The sequence below is a fragment of the Carettochelys insculpta genome, chromosome 30 (genome assembly GCF_033958435.1).
Source record: "Carettochelys insculpta isolate YL-2023 chromosome 30, ASM3395843v1, whole genome shotgun sequence".
NCBI classification, from domain to species: Eukaryota; Metazoa; Chordata; order Testudines; family Carettochelyidae; genus Carettochelys; species Carettochelys insculpta.
The window spans coordinates 4,787,247-4,806,205 of record NC_134166.1 but is presented as its reverse complement, the minus strand read 5'-3'; the positions used below and the strand labels follow the sequence as shown (position 1 = coordinate 4,806,205).

Below are 18,959 nucleotides of genomic sequence, written 5' to 3'. Positions count from 1 at the left end.
TTAAATATGAACATAACTGATATTTCTGTCGCTTTGGATGACACTAGACGGGTTGCGGGGGTGGGGTGGGTTGCTAATTGTAGGGACAAAAAGTGGTGCTTGATGTAAAAGGTTTGCTTACTCCTGACTATGATACATTCTGGCTTCCCCCTCCTTCTGCACCCTACCACCCAGCCCCTGTTCTGCCAAGGCAGCTGTATCAGCCCAGCCCTAAGGAGCCTCTATAACTCATGCACGTAGGGGACTGATTCACTGCCCTAAGCTGGGTGCCATTTGTACTTGCCATTTTGTACCTAGCTACAGGTAGACTCAAACCTGAGACCTGTAGAGCTTAGTGCAAGGGTCTGTCCAGTCTGAGCTAAAGACTCCTGGCTCTCAGCTAATGCTGTAGAGGAGATTTCTTCTTTCTGTGTGTTTCTCCTGGTGACACCTCTGCACATGCCTCTGTCGCATAATAAAATTTATTCCACCCATGGAGTCGGGATCTCATCTTCTGTGTGCATGCATCACATTTTAGCAGGACCCCCTCAAGGGGTGAATTGGCCACTCACTCTCCCTGGCCCAGTCTCATCTCAGTCCTGCAGATGAGATGTCCAGTAAAGGGCTAAGTTTGTGTATGGGGGCAGGAGGAGACTTATTGTACTACAGACAATGTCTCATTGGATCTAGACAAGGGGAATGATTAGCCCTGGCTGGGGGTTGGCCCGCGGGATGCTAATGCAATAGTGCAGGGTTTCCCACATTTTTATATAGTTGGGACCCAGTTTTTTTCAGAACCTTTTTTTTGCAGCCCAAAAATATAAATGCATATTAAAAAAAAAAGAAAAAATAATAAATTTTCACTGTTTATTATTTATTCACAGTAGTAATAGTACATAGTGATAAGCTGTGTATTTTCTAAGGACCGGTATTATTTTCCCATGGAGTGGTACTGGGCCGTGGACCACACCTTGGGAAATGCTGCAGCAGTGGATGGAGACTGGCTACTGCTACAGCTCCAGAATGGAAGAGGGATGAAAGGGGAGATTTACAGGTCCGGGTCCAGAACTAGATCAGGGGAAACTGAGGCAGGGTGTTCAGACCCTGCCACCCTCACTGTACACATGTCTGACCCTGCTTCTAGCACATTTAGTGGGTGGGTTTCATTGTGGATAAGATTTGTGCTAGAGACGAATTACTCGACCTGCTCCTGGAGCTCTGCTCTCACTCCCCTCAGCTGCCTGGCAGAGTTTCATCACAAGGCCAATTTAATTTAATGTATTTTAATTTCTTCAGCATAGATCAAATGCAGCTGGGAATCACGGAGGGGAAATAAATGAAGCCGCTGCGAAGGCAATACAAATATTTTGCTGCAGGAACCCAGGGCTGAAAGAGCTGGGGGCTGGAATGTTCCCTCTAATTTTTACCATCCATGTGCAAAATCATTTTTCAATCTGCACCACAACATGCGCAGACGTGCACCACCAGTCAAAATAGAAAACCAAGTGATGGGTGCTCAGCTAATCCCCTGGGTGGCATTTGAATCTCTCCTGTGTGGCCACACAAGTGCCCAGCTTAGAGGGAACACTGGTTGGAATGAGGGGAAACTGCTGAGCTGTGTGTGGGGCTCCCAGGGGATGCAGCAGGAGTATGTGTGAAGGTGAGGATGGAGAACTGCTACCAGAGCTGTGCTGGAAGATTTCACAATGACATTAGTTATCCAGTCTGAAGCCCCATATCTTGCAGGTTCACCCCACATCCTGCTGATTGACATCCCCGGGAGCAGGGGGTTTAAAAGGGGGGGGAAAGAAGATGAGATTCAAAGGGGAAATGTGGCAGGAACGGTGAGGAAGTAAAGCTACGCAGACGCCTGGCTTTGAAAACAGTTTAATGTTTGGGTCAACATCCTGTGCATTGCATCACACATGCACTCCCTCACCAGGGCTGCTTGTGTGACAAAAACATGCAGCCCCACACCAGCAACCCTGTAAGTCAGTGGTTCCCAACCGAGGTCTGCGGACCCTTCGGGGCCCACAAGGATCTTGCAGGGGGTCCATGAAAAAAATAAAAGCTAGATAAAAATGATCATAGGAAATAAGTATTAAATAAATTGCAATGTTAACAATCAATTATTGTTTTGAATTAAATCTCTTCCAATCGTGTTATTAATCGCTGTCTGAAAAGCTATGTTGTGGTTTTCTTTTTCACTGAATGAAGTGTACATAGCAGCTAGAATTGGCTTTGATGGGGGTCCACAAACAGTTTGGGATGATTGGGGAGCTGTGAATGCTTTGCAAGGACAATCCACGCTAGTGAAAAGGTTGGGAACCACTGATATAAATAATTTCCACTGAATTCAGACATTCACCAGATACTGCAGTTACATCAGTGACAGGCCAAAGTCATGTTTAGACAAGACCAAGGGAGGTGACAGTGATTTAGCATTTCTCTCTCAGCTCTGAATCTCCTCCAGCGAGTTGCAATATACTAGTGTAAATCCCCACTGACTCCATTGAGACAGAGTCTGATCCCCATTGCACCTTTGTAAACCAAGGGGTTCCAACGGTACTGGGTCAGATTTTGATTTCATATACGCCTGTGTAGAGCCAAAGTCACTCCACTAATACCAACGCAGCTGGGCCAGAATCGGATCTTGGCTACCCTGGCGCACACAGCCAGAGTAAACCCTGGAGCTGATGTGTACTGGCATAGCTTGGGAGCTTTACCAGTTTATACCAGATGAGATGTAGCCCTGTTGCAGGGCAGTTGCCCTGCTCCAGGAGGAGAAAGTGTTAGATTCAACCTGGGGAGAGGGTGGAGCCAGCAGCAGCCAATGAGGGCTCAGTTGAGGGCAGTATAAATAGGGGCTCCTGGGAAAGAGGTGAGAGGAGTCTCCTTGTGGAGTAGAAGGGAGTTTGGCTGCTATGGAAGCTGCAGAAGTGACTTAACACAGAGGAAGGCTTGGGGAGCTTGGTCCAGGCTAGCCCCAGGCTTCAGGGTCTGAGACAAGGTCTGAGGGTACTAGGGCTGCAGGGAGGCAGCCAGTGTAGGAGAGGGCAGCCTGTCTCTCATCCCTTGCCAGTGACAAGTGGCCATTTCAGACTGCAGTTACCCTTGAGGCAAGGCGCTTGATTGGGACTGGCAGTGGGTCACTGAGGCAAGGTGGCTATTGGGGTTCAGGGTGCCCTAGGAGGGGAGGGTCCCAGAGAGCAAGTGGGGCACTGCACCAGGGCAGAGCCTGAGGGAGGCCACTGTGGTCTGGGAGGGATGCAGGTGTGGACACAGGTGGTGAACAGGCTGGTAAAACAGCAGACAAGATATTGGACAGAAGAGGGTGCTCTGGAGGCTGGAAGAGTTAATTCCCTGAGCAACCAGCAGGTGGTGCCACGGAGGAGAGTCATGCCCAGTTACGTGCAAAGTTGGGGGTGGATTTGTTCCACTGACATCAGTAGCCGACTCTAGCTCCCCAGGCTTGCCCACTGGTCAGAATCCAGCCTGGGTCCCATAAAGAGCTCAGCCCCTTAACCATCCACTAGAGAAACGTTCTCTAAACTGGATCCAATGCCCAGAGAACTCCATGGGGAGAGCCCTTAAGAACCAAGGGGCATTGGGCCCAGTCCTTGCTAGCCACTGCAATGCTCTGCACAGTGTAGATTGATGGAAATCCTGCTTTTGTGAGGTAGCCACAATTACAGCTAGAATCTATGAGAGCTCCATGGGCTCAGCCCCTCTGAAACCCAGCCCTTGGCTGAGCTGGTATAATATAGGAACTGTCCTTCCCCAGGTCTTGCTCTCCTGTCTCCAAGATCTCAGACCTTAAAGCAAGGCTGCTGCCATAATTAGGCATCCTACACCCTAGAACAAGGGGCTTTCTCTCTAGCCACTCCTAGATTGCCATCCTCAATGGGGCACAGTCAAGGCTGTCTGGTGAGAGAGATTTGGTACCCTGAAGCTGTTAGGCCAGCAGCGTTTGTTGTATGTATGCCATTAAAAGAACAGACAGGTTCTGAAAGGCAGTGAGATGGGCACAAGGTTTAAAGCAGCAGTGTCCGGATGAAAATGGTGCATCTGATCCTGGCATTGGAACTGCATGGCAGACACCCTGTGTAACCCTGGGCATGTCACCTAGTGGCTCCGTGATGGTTTTCCCCATCTGTACAAGGGGGGCAATAGCATTGCTGTAGGCAAGAGGGTTGAGGATCAATAAATTAAAAAGATGCTCAGACACTGATTATGGGGGTGAGAATGAAGATAGTTGTGTTCTGAAGGCTGAATTGCCCCTTTGCTGGAGTGGAAGTTGGCCAGTCACCACCTCCAAGTCCCCCCTGCTGTGCCTTGGCAGACTCCAGGGAGCAGAGATGTGGGGATGCAGCCTCCTGCTCTCTAGTGCTGCCGACTGCAGGATGGAGGGGTAATGGCTAGCAGAGGGATGTCTGAGACTGGGCTGAGGGATGGAATCCATTGTGGGTATGTTTGCATAATCCCACCCTGCCCTGACTTGGTGCAGTTACTGGAGGTTTTGGGGGGCATTTCCCCCCTGCTGGTCAGAAAGCAGAGTGGGTGGAGGGGCTCATGCCTCCCTGGTGACTCCCGTTCCAGCTCCTGTCCTGATATCAGAGGCTGATGCAGCATGACCTCTTCTCCTGCCCGGCCTGGCCTGTGCCATGGGGGTTCTCGCCAGAAAGCGACACAGCATTGTCCTGGGGGCTTCTCTGCTGCTGCTTCTGCACTTTGTTGAAAATGTCTGGAAGAGAGAATGATGGATAATGAGGGATCCAGGGCTGTTCCCACTCACCCCTGCTGCCCCCTTGCCCAGAGTCACCCACACTGGGTGGTGCTGAGTCTCCCCCATGCCCCAAATGGGGGCTGGGCCATTGACAGAGGCTGATGTGCAGGGCACTATCAAATTCACAGCAATGCAAAATGCATCAGACCATGAAATCTGGTGTCATCTCGTGGAATCTGGCCTTGTACGTGCTTCTGCCCTGTACTGTACAGATTTCACAGGGGAGAGACCAGCATTTCTCAGATCAGGGACCTGACCCAACAGGGAGCTGCAGGGGGATCACAAAGTTATTTTAAGAGGGTCACAGTATTGCCACCCTTACTTCTGCGCTGCCTGCAGAGCTGGGAAATGGGAGAGCAGTGGTTGTAATGTTGGCCAGTTGCCCAGCTCTGACAGCAGCACCTGCCACCAACGGTAGTCATAGATGACCGGTGCAGAGATTTTTAGGGGAGGCACTGGCCACGTGTGCCTGCCCCACCCCTTCCCCCCCTGCTCTGTTTCTCTCCCCCCGCACCTATGCTCTGCCCCTGCCTGCCACTTGCAGTGTGTGCAGGTCTAGGAGTGTGAGCTAGGAAGCTGATGCTGCTTTTGGGTTGTGCCGCTCCAAGGAATGGGCAGGACTCTTCTGCACATGCTGGAAGCACTGTAGCACTGTCTGACTGTGCAGGGGGACAATGCTGGGGGTGGTGGTGCATGTAGCACCCTATGCACCCCCATGAGTCACTTCGGAGGGTAGTAATACCATCCCTGTGTCACCCTTACTTTTGTCTGCTACTTTCAGAGCTGGGTGGCCGCAGTGTTGCGGCTGCTGACTAACAGCCCAGCTCTACAGGCAACAATGCAGAAGTAAGCATGGCAATACCATCCCATGCTGTCCTTCCTTCTGCGCTGCTGCTGGCAGTGGCTCTACACTCAGAGCTGGGTTCTGGGCCAGCAGCCGCTGCTCTCCAGCTGCCCAGCTCGGAAGGGAGTGCGCAGAAGTCAGCAGTAATGCTGCAACCCCCGCCTTGTAAACTGCCCCATATCTGTGCAGGGCTCTGCAGACCCATCCCAGCATCCAGCTGGGCCAATGGGCTGGATTGTCAGGGCAGGAGGGGGGATACTGGATTCAAGGAGAAAGCAATAACCTATTCAGTCTCCTTAGTGCTCCCTGGTGCTGGAGCAGTTATGTAGCTTCTTGATCTTGCTCTGTGGAGAGTTTACCAGGTCTCCCCCAAGGGTACTTATCCACCAGCCATCCCTGAGCATGCTCTGCTCAGGAGCAGCTCCCTGACTCTGCACCCCCAAGCTGGGCGCACCTCGCAGTATGGTCTCGAAGGCCTGCTCGACGTTTGTGGAGTCCAGCGCAGACGTCTCGATAAACAGCAGCCCGTTGTTTTCTGCCAGGACAGGGTCACACAAGAGGCATGGGAAACTGGGGTGCCATTTGGGGGTTCAGCTAGCTGAGCACCCCCCTTGTGCCATAAGAGGTCAAGCCTTTGGCCCTTCTTGCATGGCACCCCTCTGAGCAGAACGATGTCAGGGTCAGGGAGGGGACAGCAACCCCCCTCCAGATCCTATGGGCTGGACACTGACTCAGCAGGGTGGGTGCCCTGTACTGAGCCCCCACCGCCCTGCAGCCGGCTACCTTCTGACCTTATTACATTACAGACCCCACTTCACTCAGGAGTAGGCCCCCATCAAATTCACAGCTGTGCAAAACGTGTTATGGACCGTGAAACCTGCAGTGCCTTACCTGCAAACATCTTGGCCTCCTCTGTCGGCACCTCACGGGCCTGGGCTAAGTCCGTCTTGTTGCCCACCAGCATGACGACAATGGTGGCCTCGGCGTGGTCATATAGCTCCTTGAGCCAGCGCTCCACCACATCGTAGGTCTGGTGCTTGGTGATGTCGAAAACCAAGAGGGCGCCTACTGCTCCCCTGTAATAGCTGACAAGAGAGGGGGGCTTTCACCACGGGGCCTGAGTCAGAGCCAATTGCAGCCCAACTGCCTCCAAAGGGGTTGGGCCTCGTAGGGGCCAAGCCCTGTTTTGCAGTGTGGATGCAGCTTCCCCGTACTTGTGGCTGAGCTGTTAAGATAACAAGCTACTACTGCTACCAAGCAATGGAGTTTCCTCTGTTAACTGCACCACTCTATATTGTGTCTCTGGAGGGCAGGGGTTTAAAGGCTGCTGGCAGTTAATCCCATGCAAATAAATACCCTGGTTTAAATACACTAACTTCCCCTCCTTACACCGCACACTAAGCCTAGACTCTGTTTCAGGTTTGAGCCCAAGTCCCCCTGTCGATCACACATGGATCAATCTGACTGGGGTCAGTGAGCACTCAGGACGCGAATCCCACAATGCTGCTGGGTGGGCTGGTGCCCTACTGTGTGACTGGGGCCCAAGCCCTGTTATTTGGCAGCATGGATGCAGCTTTCCTCACATCCCTCCCTCTTTGTGTCTGAGCTTCTAAGATAACAACCTACTACTGCTACGGAGCAGTGGAGTTACTCCTATAACTCTGCTGCCACTCTGTCTCTGCAGACCTGGGGTTCAAATGTTGCTGAGTCACACACACACACCCTGAATTTTCACAATACAAATATTTCTCTGGCTGGTGAGCAAAAGTCCCACACAGAGTTGGTCTGGCAGGTACACCTGAGCAGAATCCCAAGAAGCAGGTGGCCTTGAGTTTATTTACACCTGCTCCAGATTCTTGAGCCAACACAAGATGCTGCTCACTCCAAATACAAGTGTCTTAAGCCTGCCTGTAAGTGACTCTGAAAGCACAGAATCTTGTTTGGGGCTATAGACAAATCTCTCTTCTACCTACAATGCAGCTCTTCTAAGAGGGTGGTTGGCACAGGGGAATTGAACCCAAGACCTTTGACTCTAAATGCACTTGCAGTCACCACTGTAGCTAAAGCAGCTACTTCCCACTGTTGCATCAGCCCACAGGGCCTGCTTACGCTGAGGTGATGGCACGGTAGCGCTCCAGCCCAGCTGTGTCCCAGATCTGGGCTTTCACTATGGCATTGCCCACCATGATAGTGCGGGTGGAGAACTCCACGCCAATGGTGGTGCGGCTGTCATGGTTGAATTCATTGCGGGTGAAGCGTGAGAGCAGATTGGTCTTCCCCACGCCGGACTCTCCAATCAGGACCACTAGGGAAACAAGAGAAACTGCTAGCAAAAGAAGATGCACATGGGAATTGTGTACTGGGGGTAGAACTTTGATCCTCCCATTCCAAAAGCATAGGTAGATGGAGACTCCTCATGAGCTGGGAAGCAGTATAGGGCATAGGACACTCAGCTGAGCAGTTCTGATTCCTGTAGAGAGCAATGGAATGTGACTTTGTAAACTTCTTGGGATAGGGACTTTCACTCTCTTTGTATTGCACTGATCACCAATGAGGTCTGTGATTACAGCATCTAGATGCTACCACAATATAAATACACTGTAATCATATAAACCAGCCAGTCCATTATTGTTTTATTAATAATGTATCAAACTCTCTTTGGGTGCACAGTTCTGTACAATAGAGAAGACTGATCGTCCCCAAGGTGGCTGCAATGCAAATATTTTGGTGCCTGATTCATCTTTGTCCAGTGCCTCATGTTGTCATTTACACATTTAAAAGTTGCCATTGTATGCTACCTAGGCAGAATCACCATTGTGCACTGGTGCAAGTGATGTCACAGATTGCAGGAGAATGGTGACATGGGCTAATATTCTAGGGTGCAAGACAACTGCCCCACCTAGAAACATTTAGGAGCAGCTCGTGTGTCCTTTCAATCCATGGTACTGTCTCTTCATTACCCAATTATGGGAAAAACATTCCCATACGGAAGATTTCTTCCTAGACCATATCAGTTATTTTTCCACACACAAGGAGCAGATTTCAGGCAATCAGATTAAGGAAACAAACTAAAAAGAGAGAGAACAAAAGGGAAGTCCCTTATTAGAGAGAGAGCACGGTGTACATAGCTCCACTGTAACAGTCTTCAAAGAATTGAACTCATGCTACATTCTAGCTCTGCATTCAGGGAGAGTTCTCAGAAATACAATGGTGTAGGACCCAGAAAACAAAAGTTTTCTAGCAGCATACAGCGTTGTAGCCCCATGATATGACTGCTCCAGGTCTTGCCATTTTACATCAATTCTTGAGCTATATGGGTGAGGTTAAAGTCCCAGCTGCTAGAGTCAGCTGACTTGGCGAGAAGCTCGGCTTTCATTTAAAAACACGCAGGAGGTTTCCAGTGCTGATGTTTAGGGAGGAAAAAGTAGAAATTTTGAATTAACTCAAAGGACAAATAAAAAGAAACCCAACATTTTTTTTTTAAAAAGCTCAAGATTTTCAGTTAGGCATGATTTGAGGGGCCTGATTCTAATTTTTGACTCCTTGGGGCTGATGATTCTGGATCACCCCAGACAACAATCATGTTGTTTGCTGGAACTTTCATAAAATACACCAAACTTCTGCTGGGTGACAGTTTTCCTTCTTTTTCATGCTATAGTCTGACACACAGGAGCCTGTACGAAGCCAAAGTGAATATAAAGCATGAGAGCGCTTTCTCTCTAGCTCTGTTTTCTAAACAGCAACTGAAAAAGCTTGGCAGAAGATTTGTCTTTTCTGATGGGGCTGTATCTTCTGATCTCTGTTTGTCAAATGCACTTGAGTTTTCCGACCCAGAGCCAGGAATGTGTCTCAGTATCTCGGGGCATGTGTACAGAGCAGAAAAAATACCTATTCCAGTGAGTCTCAGAGTTAGGGTCATATGACATGGGGTCATGCTGTGGGGCTAAAAATAGCAGTATAGTCATTCAGACAGCTGGACATCACCCATCCCGCCTTGCAGGAGGATGGTATGGACCTAACTTCTGGAGCTCAGGCACTTTTTCTTACTATAGTACCTGGGTGCCTCAAAAGTTTCAATAGATTTACTCTCCCAAGCCCCCCACCTTGTGAGCACCAGGCAGTGCTATTATTCCAGCCGTACAGATGGGGAAACTGAGGCACTGACAGGCTAAGTGACTTGCCCAAGGTCACCTAGACAATCTGTAGCAGAGGATGGAATAATAGAAATGCAGGGCTGGGACCTTGCAAAGTCAGCAAGTCCAGCCCTTTACACTGAGGGAGAACCCAGTAAACTTAGACCATCCCTGACAACAAAAAGCCATCAAGTAGCACTTTAAAGACTAGCAAAATAATTTATTAGGTGAGCTTTCATGGGACAGACCCACTTCTTCAGACCATAGCCAGACCAGAACAGACTCAATATTTAAGGTATGGCTATGGTCTGAAGAAGTGAGTCTGTCCCACGAAAGCTCATCACCTAATAAATTATTTTGCTAGTCTTGAAAGTGCTACTTGACTGCTTTTTGTTTTGATAGTACATAGACTAGTATGGCTCCCTCGCTGTTACTATTCAACATCCCTGATAGGTGTTTGTCCAACCTGCTCTTAAAACCTCCCGTGATAGTGATTCCACAATCACCTGTTCCAGAGTTTAACCAGCCTGTGAGTTTAAAAGTATTTCCTAATATCTAATCCAAATCTCCCCTGCTGCACGTTCAGTCACTTGCTTTTTGCCCTACCTTCAGCAGACACAGGGTGGGTGCATCTACACTTGCATTCCTCTTTCAAAAGAGGCATGCAAATGAGAGAAATCGAAAATGCAAATGAAGTATAAATTTGCATATTTGGCACCTCGTTTGCATATTCTAGTTTCGAAAGAGCTTCTTTCGAAAGAAGAAAGCCAGTGTAGACGCTGCTCTTTCGAAAGTAGACCCATCTTCGAAAGAATCCGTCTTCCCATTAAATAATAAATAAATAAATGAATAAATAAATGGGAATTTAAATAAAGGAAGAAGGATTCTTTCGAAGATGGGGTTTACTTTCGAAAGAGCAGCGTCTACACTGGCTTTCTTCTTTTGAAAGAAGCTCTTTCGAAATTAGAATATGCAAATGAGGTGCCAAATACGCAAATTTATACCTCATTTGCATAGCTCTTTTGAAAGAGGAGTGCAAGTGTAGACACACCTACAAAGAACAAGTGATCATGGTCCTCTTTACAACAGCCATTAATAAATTTCAAAGCATTTCCTGACATATGCTGCCGAGAACCAGACACACTACTCCAGCTGAGATGTCACTGATGGCAAGCAGGGCCCTCACCTCCCCTGTCTTACATAGAATGCACATGCTAACACACCCCAAAACACTCCTAGCCTTTTTCGCAACGGCATCCCATTGACTCATTCAACCTGCAATCCGCTTTAACGCCCAGGTCCTTTCAGCCATACGAAAGCCCAGCTGCCCTGTTTTGTAGCTGTGCATTTGATTTCTTAAAAGCGCTACTTGGCCCTGGTCTTTACTGAATTTCAGACTAAGGGATGGAAGCCGGATTGCTCGCCTCATAGGCTACTCCCCCAACCACTGGGCCATAGCTGCTTTTCCTGTCTCAGCCCAGCCCAGTCTTTCACAGTTTTGATTGAATTCATTTATATATAGAACAGATTTCACACCCAGAAATTCCACCGCAACTAAAGTAACAATTTTTCACACCCAAACTCCTTTGCCAGTCCTTAAGAAACAACCAGTGGGTTCTCACCTGATAATCATTAATAAACTCACAATGGGACCCACCTTGTCACATGCCTCTCCTCCTTAAATGCCTGTGTGAACTTGTTGGCTGTGCAGCTAGCCTGGGAAATTAACAAATCCCCCCAACTTTAAAGGGGGACTGGCCCCTTGGAATGGAATCCAGATTAAGCTGACTCAGGAAAAAGGCGCTTTTATTCTGGAATAAGAGTGTCCACCTAGAAAACATGGCCCAGAATAATCTGTTCTGAAATACTCTCCATAGAGACAAGCCCTTGAATCCTTCTGTCCACTATTGCAACTTTACAGGTGCATAATCCTATCTTCATTTCCTGTATTTTAACCTCTTTTACTGGCAAACTTGTGTGAAATCCACACAACCTACAGGGGAAACTGAAGCTGCAACTATATTGGCAGGGATGCGCTGTAATCAGGCAGATAAGGCACTCTGGACATGTGGATTCTGTTCTTGACCCTACCATTGGCCTGTGGGCTGACCCTGGGCAAGGCCCCTCCTGACTCTGTGCCTCAGTTTCCTCTCCTGCCCAATGGCTATGTAGATTGTCAGCTCTTCAGGAGCCGGCATTTCCTGTGTCTACCTACAGCCCCTAGCACACCAGGAGATGCCAATCAAACATCGGCAACTCTGGCAAATGTTCAAGATATTGGATGCTTTTCTTAAAGTCCCAGCACTGATGGAAAGCAAACGAGATGGCCGGCTACTGGCCAATGGGAGCTGCACGACTGTGCCGGGGGTGGGGAAAGTGTGCAAAGCCATGCCCCCAACCCCCACTAAAGCTGGCAGCATTCCCAGATGCATGTGGCTAAGAGCAGTTGGCTGCTCTTGGCTGCGTGTGGGGGCAGGGCAGGCAGGGAGCACCCATGGGCTGGATCTGGCAGCTTGGCTGGCTACATCCAGCCCGTGGCCCATATTTTTCCCACCTCCGGCCTATAGGCTTTGTAAGAAATTGGGTCCACATTTTTTTATTTATTTACTTTGCCCCTCTAATGACTGACCCCATCCGGCCTGTACTCCAGTCTCCCTACACTGAGGGATTTGTCTCCATGCCGTTCTCCCTCCTGCTGCAGTCAGCACTTTGCTGACGGGCACCTGCGGTAGGCGCACCACTGATGCCTGGACGCTGGACACTTACATAGCTGCTCAGGAGAGGTGAGCAGCTGCAGGGAGGTTTTGGTTTCTGCAGGTGGTGCACATTCTCACATGCCTCCGTGCATGTAAAAATTTATCCCACATCTCTGGAAAAGATTAGGGAGGCACCTGTGTTTCTTTTGCCTGATGTAGCCGATATGCCAACCCTGCCCATCATGACTAGTGTGGTAAGAAGACTTTCAGTCTCCACCCTGTTTCAAACCACCCTGCTGTGGCCGAGCTAATCTGTGTCAGCTCTGTTTGCAAAGCAAACCTGGCCGCTCTGATGTTTTGCGCCTTGGCGAAGTGGGGGCAGCTAGCCCTGCAGTAGCTGCTGGAAACCTGGCTGAGGGATCCTGGCACACCTTCAGGCTGCCTTGCTCACTCATGCAGGTGTGGCGGGGGGGCGGTAGCGTCTGCAAAGTCTGTACAAACACAAGACTCCCTGCGCTGTTGAGGGCCATTAAACGGCCAAGCAGCCATTGCTGGAAGCAGGGTTTCCTGTAAGCAGAGCACTTGGGCAGCCACCAGTAGAGATTCAGGTGCCCCACCCCCAGATGATTTGCAGGGTGCCACAGTGGGCAACATGTGTGTCTATTGGTGGTGCACATCTGTACATGCCTTGGTGCGCAGAATTAAATTTATTCCACACAGGAATTGAAAAAGTGAGTGGGAACCCAGGCTGGGCGTCTCCCTGGCTTTATTCTGAAGAGGACAGTGCCCACTTAAAATTCATGCAGCAAATCAGTGGCTGCCTAGGCTGGGGAACTTCATGGTGACCGGGGGCACAGAACCCCAATTGTCCTTGCTCCAGAGGTTCAGGCCCCTAGCAATCAAGCTAAAGGCGATTAGCACCTGGCAAGGGGGCCTATGACATACAGTTGACAGTTCTGGTTCTGACAGTGATGCCTGCCAAACAGGCTGTGTTAGCCAGTGACTAGACCACAGGACTGGGAATTAGATCTGGGGTTTCAGTCTTGTTCAAGACACCATATTCTGTGTCACCCTTTGCCCTTCAATTATCTCACCTTCAAGCCTGGGGCTGTCTCTTATGGGCTGTGTCTACACGTGCCCCAAACTTCGAAATGGCCATGCAAATGGCCATTTCGAAGTTTACTAATGAAGCGCTGAAATGCATATTCAGCGCGTCATTAGCATGCGGGCGGCAGCCGCGCTTTGAAATTGCCGCGCCTTGCCGCCGCGCGGCGCGTCCAGACAGGGCTCCTTTTCGAAAGGACGCCGCCTACTTCGAAGTCCCCTTATTCCCATGAGCTCATGGGAATAAGGGGACTTCGAAGTAGGCAGCATCCTTTCAAAAAGGAGTCCCGTCTGGACGCGCCGCGCGGCGGCAAGGAGCGTCAATTTCGAAGCGCGGCTGCCGCCCGCATGCTAATGAAGCGCTGAATATGCATTTCAGCGCTTCATTAGTAAACTTTGAAATGACCATTTGCATGGCCATTTCGAAGTTTGGGGCACGTGTAGACACAGCCATGATGTTTATGTACAGCCCCTAACGTACTGTAATTCATGTGATGACACATGCACAGACCAGGTCATTATAATATTTCTAAACCCTCCATCCCTTTACCTACAATGCTAATGCCAACTCCCAAGATTACTGAAGCAGAATGACTTTTAAATGCCCGATGTACTTTCTCCAGGTAGGCTGCTTGAGCAATGTTTATATTTTGCATTCCATTTAGCTGTGCTGGTCCACTTGGGTTAGCTTTGCCCCTCCTGCACTTGCACAGTTTCACAACTACACAAGTTTTCCCCACCATCATGAGTACTTAATTCCCGAGTCCTACATAACTCCTGGGCCATACAAGGCAGCACAGGGTTGGGAAAATCTTCCTGACTCTGGAACCAGACAAGACAAAAATGAAATAACAAAAATGTAAGTTACAACTTATTTGGGATGAAACCTGAAGCTAATATAGAATGTTACAAACTAGTTATTAAGGAGCATTGGAAGTTGCGTGCCGTGCCCAAACCTTGCTCTCAAAAAAGCTTCTGGATGGAATTCCAAGTGCTGGCTTTAACTAGGGAAGATTAAAATGCTCTCATCCTGGCCGCTTTTCTCCAGAAAGTTGTGATTTTCAGAAAAATGTTCAGAGGACAGACTGCATTTCCTCAAACAGGGTTTGGTTGGAAAAGTGAAAAAATGAGAATGTTTGGACAAAATCCTGAAAGGTTTCCGTTTTTGGGCAACATTTTTCAGGGTGTTGATTGAAATGGTCAGCTGAAAGTCTGGAGGCTTGTGTGGTTTGTGTCTAAGTTTCCCATGGAAAGCCACCCTGCCACTCAGCATTATCCCACTAGCTTGAGTTTTATCCTCTCAAAACCTGGAAGGTTTGAGATCTGGTTGAAGGGGAGCAACCGTCCTTCTGGCGAAATGCAGGCATACAGAACTGGCTAGAAAGCAGGAAACATTTCCCTTTAAATTTTTTTTCATGGATTTCTTTTTCCCCCCATAAATAAAATTGTCTAAAAATAGTTGGTTTTATTTTTCCAGAAAACCAAAACATTCTTTCTGGGGGAAAAGAAACTTGTTTTCTTTTTTTTTTTTTAATGCAAACTTCTGTCTTTTATTGCAGTTCCAGTCACGAAGCTCAGCCTGAGCTAGGGTACAATGAACTGCTCCCTAGAGAGCTACACTCCTGCCAGGCCCTGATCCGGTCAGCGGGCATTAGGCCATGTTGCTGGTATTATTGTTTATATTCCAGTAGTACCTGGAGGCCCCAGCGTGATGGGGGCTGTGACTACACATAGCACAAAACAGATCCTGCTCCTGAGAAGCACAGAATAGCCACAGCACTTGTTGCATTCCAGCCACACCCCAATCCACTCACTACTCTGGCCCTCACATCAGCTCCACAACAGCTGGGGGAAGCCCCTTGTGCAGGCCAGATCTTTGCAGGGCTCTTGCCACTCCTTATGGCTCCCAGGCTCCCCATTGTCATGCAGGAATTTGCACCAGTGCAGGCCCTTCTGATCTGGTTGCACTTTGCCTGAATGCAAATACCCACTCGTGGTGCCATGTGATGGAGAACCAGATTCCAGGGTGTTCAAACCAATCATCCATGGGGAGCTCTGTAAATTCCTGGAGATCTGAATTTTCTCCACGTTGGCCTTACTGCCCTCCCTCAGGACTGTTCTGCTGATCCCCCCAGAATTGTCCCTACAGTAAAACAGGCCCCATCCAACTGGCCCCCCTGCCCAGCTCAGCCTGCAGCGATCAGTGCTGCATACGCAAGAGGCAGGTGCCAATCCCCGTGGCTGCACCTCACAGTACAGCTGTCGGTCCAGGCGCCAAGCTGGGCTGTTGATTTACTGATAGGGTGCTCTGGGTGCTCCCTGAGCCGGTCACAACCTTGGCATGACTGTCGGGGAACTAGCAGAGAGGGTCATCTGATTCAAATTCCTGGTGCATCTCCACTGACTTCTCCAGGGTTTATACCCAGACGAGGTGGGATTTGGCCACAAGGATGGACCCAGGTCAAAGATCCACCCCGAGGACTCCCCACAACCACAGGAGAAAGACCCTTCCATCCAGCTGCCACCCCTTGTGTCCCAGCCCAGTGATTCTCAACCAGGGGCACGTGTACTCCTGCAGGGATGCAGAGATCTTCCCAGGGGTACATCAGCACATCTAGATCAGTGGTTCCCAACCTGGGGTCTGTGAGGGCATTGCAGGAGGTCCATGGAAAAAAATAAATAAAAATGATCATAGAAAATGTTTTAAATAAAATGCAAAGTTGCAATCTATTATTTTTAAATATCTTCCAGTCGTGGTACTCAGTGCTGTCTGAAAATCTATGTTGTTGTTTCCTTTCTCATTGAATGAAAACAACAGAGAGGAAGCCGTGCTAGTCTATACACTGTCAAAACAAAAAGCAGTCAAGTAGCACTTTAAAGACTAGCAAAATAATTTAGTAGGTGCGCTTTCGTATTCTGGTCTGGCTATGGTCTGAAGAAGTGGGTCTGTCGCACGAAAGCTCACCTAATAAACTATTTTGCTAGTCTTTAAAGTTCTACTTGACTGCTTTTTGTTTTCATTGAATGAAGCATATGTAACAGCTAGGATTGGCTTTGGTGGGGGTCTGTGAATGCTTAAGAGGGTGGTTGAGGATCTGCACAAGTGAAAAGGTTTGGAACAAACCAACGATCTAGGTCAGTATTTCTCAACCTTTTTTTATAAAGTACCACTTTAAAAAAAAAATAAGGACCCCCCCCCCAGACTTCTCTTGCATACCCTAAGGGTACACATATCACTGATTGAGAAACATGCTCCTAAAGTAATCAAAGGTCTTGAAACAAGCGGCATTCAACCTTTCCAGATTATTGTATCCTTTCAGGACTCAGATTTTTTTTTGCATGCCACCAAACTACACCTCACTTAAAAACTACTTACTTACAAAATCATGCAAAACTTCTGAAAACTTGCTGACTTTCCACCATCTTCTTATCAAATTAATGAACTGGAATAAAAATATTGTACTTTCATTTCAGCATAAGGCATTTGAAGCAGGAGAAACAAGTCATTGTCTGAATGCACTTTGATTGTACTGACTTTACTAGTGTTTTTTTATGTAGCCTGTTGTAAAATCAGGCAAATATCTAGATGAATTTGTGCACCTCTGGAAGACCTCGGTGTACCCCCAAAGGTACACGTGCCCCTGCTTGAGAAATGCTGCCTAGTTTTACAACAGGTTACAGAAAAAACACGAGCCACGTTGGTACAAACTAAAATTTCATACAGTGGCTTGTTTGCTCTGCTCTGCGTACTGTACACTGAACAGTAGGGTATTTCTATCCCAGTGAAGTTATTTGATAGCTCTTTGGCAAAAATGGTAACAGCAGCAGTTTATTTCACTGTGTGCTGCAGGGCTTGGGTGGTTTTATGCCTGATGTTGCAAGCAGGTTGTTTTTAAGTGAGGGAAACGTGGGGTACAGAAGCCAAATGAGATGCCTGAAAGGGGCACAGTTGTCTAGAAACAGGGAGAGCCTCTGCCCCAGCCCATGGCTGCTCCACCTGGTCTCCAGCCCCCTCCCCACATCCCATCCAGCCCTCCTTTTCTCCCCTCTCCTCATGCTCCCAGGCCCACCCCTTGCAAAGGCAGAACTAGCACAGTGCAGCCTGGCTAACCAGCCACGGAATGAGGATGCCAGTGAAACTCACCCTTAAAGACAAAGTTGTAGTCCTCCTCCGCCGTCCCCATCTCCCCCAGCCACAGCTGGCCTCCTCCTGGCCTGGAACCCTCCTCTCAGTCTGTGCCTGCTTCCTTAACAGTCAGGGTGTGGGGTTTTTTTTCTTTTTGCCAGGCTTTGCTAAACCAGGAAGGGAGAGGACAAAATTTCCTCCCCAGACAACAGAGCTGAAAGCAATTGGGAGGAGAGCTGCCAGCAGGGAGGAGACCCACAGGACCAAGTTCCCTGAAATAAAGCCAGCCTTCTGCTTCTTGGGCCTGTTGTCAGAGGGCTGGGCAGGGAGCAGGTCCTCGATAGGCGGGGTGTAGGTGCAGCTCTGCTGGGCTGACTGACTCAGCAAGGTGTGACCTGGGTGTAGCCGTACAGGTTTGTCAGGTAGTGTTCACCGCCCCCACCGGCGTCACATGGTGGCTGGGCTCACCCACACTGCCTCCGCTTCCCTGCATGCTGGTTGTCCAGGTGCCAGTTTTGGTCCGGGGGTTTCATTACAGGATATGAGCTGGTTGGGAAAGATTTATCGTTAATTCCCAGGGCTGCAGGGGCAATTCTGAAGGGCTGACTACTCCCTGGAGGGCCCGGTTTAGCACCTTCTTAGGTCTCCCGTGGCATAGACATGCCCCAGATTTGCAAACTGGCCCAGGTCGCTTCTGCTGCAGCTTGATGAGCTAGAAGGAGCTGGCTGGTTCGACGCCCCCACAGGCCCCCAAAGCTGCAGGCCAAAGCACAGCATGCAGGAGACCAGATAGCAGGGTGTGGGAGGAGAAAGGGCTGGGGATGGAGAGCAGAGCATTTTGCAGGTTGAACCAGCTCTGTGGATCTGGGTCAAGTGCAACCTTGTATGTAAGCTGAGCGCTTGGCCAGCCACCCAGGAGCGGTTCAAATGCGCCCACATCACCCACCCAGCAGCCTGGGTTTCTATGAGTGGTGCACATCTGCATGTGCTTTGGTGCATGTGACAAAATTCATTCCATACATGGGTAGTCAAAATTGAAGGGAACATTGGTTAACTGCCACAGAAAACATGCTTTGCCTAAGATGCTTCTACACCTACAGCTGGCTCAGCTCCCCTGGAAACAGCAATGGCTTGTCTGCTGGCTGATGCCAGTGACTGCATGAGGGACCTGCAGCCTGAAAAGCCCGAGTCCTTGTTGCATGAGCTCCACCCTGCAGGCAGGGGCCTGACCTCTGTGGCAGGGACAGAGCAGGAGGCCTCTAACATGCTGTCTAGCCCAGGGCTTCCCCTG

At 49.2% G+C, this 18,959-nt stretch overlaps 1 protein-coding gene across 1 annotated transcript; it reads right to left on the bottom strand.

Moving 5' to 3' along the window:
• Positions 1-1,313: 1,313 nt before the first annotated feature.
• On the bottom strand, positions 1,314-18,033 carry RAB25 (RAB25, member RAS oncogene family). Its single transcript, XM_074981109.1, has 5 exons — positions 17,687-18,033; positions 7,719-7,914; positions 6,501-6,694; positions 6,064-6,144; positions 1,314-4,723 (listed from the first exon to the last, which is right to left on the bottom strand). Exons 1-5 carry the CDS (start codon positions 17,724-17,726, stop codon positions 4,593-4,595), a joined length of 642 nt encoding a protein of 213 aa, XP_074837210.1. The 5' UTR covers positions 17,727-18,033; the 3' UTR covers positions 1,314-4,592.
• Between the last annotated feature and the right edge of the window lie 926 nt (positions 18,034-18,959).

Excerpts from the sequence above, each read along its gene's own strand:
- RAB25 (XM_074981109.1), bottom strand. The coding sequence starts at position 17,726 with ATGGGGACGGCGGAGGAGGACTACAACTTTGTCTTTAAGG. Across the intron at positions 6,695-7,718 it reads TACCGTGCCATCACCTCAGC|CTATTACAGGGGAGCAGTAG; the intron begins GTAAGCAGGCCC and ends CTCTCTTGTCAG. Across the intron at positions 4,724-6,063 it reads CTTCGAGACCATACTGCGAG|ACATTTTCAACAAAGTGCAG; the intron begins GTGCGCCCAGCT and ends TCTCTCTTCCAG.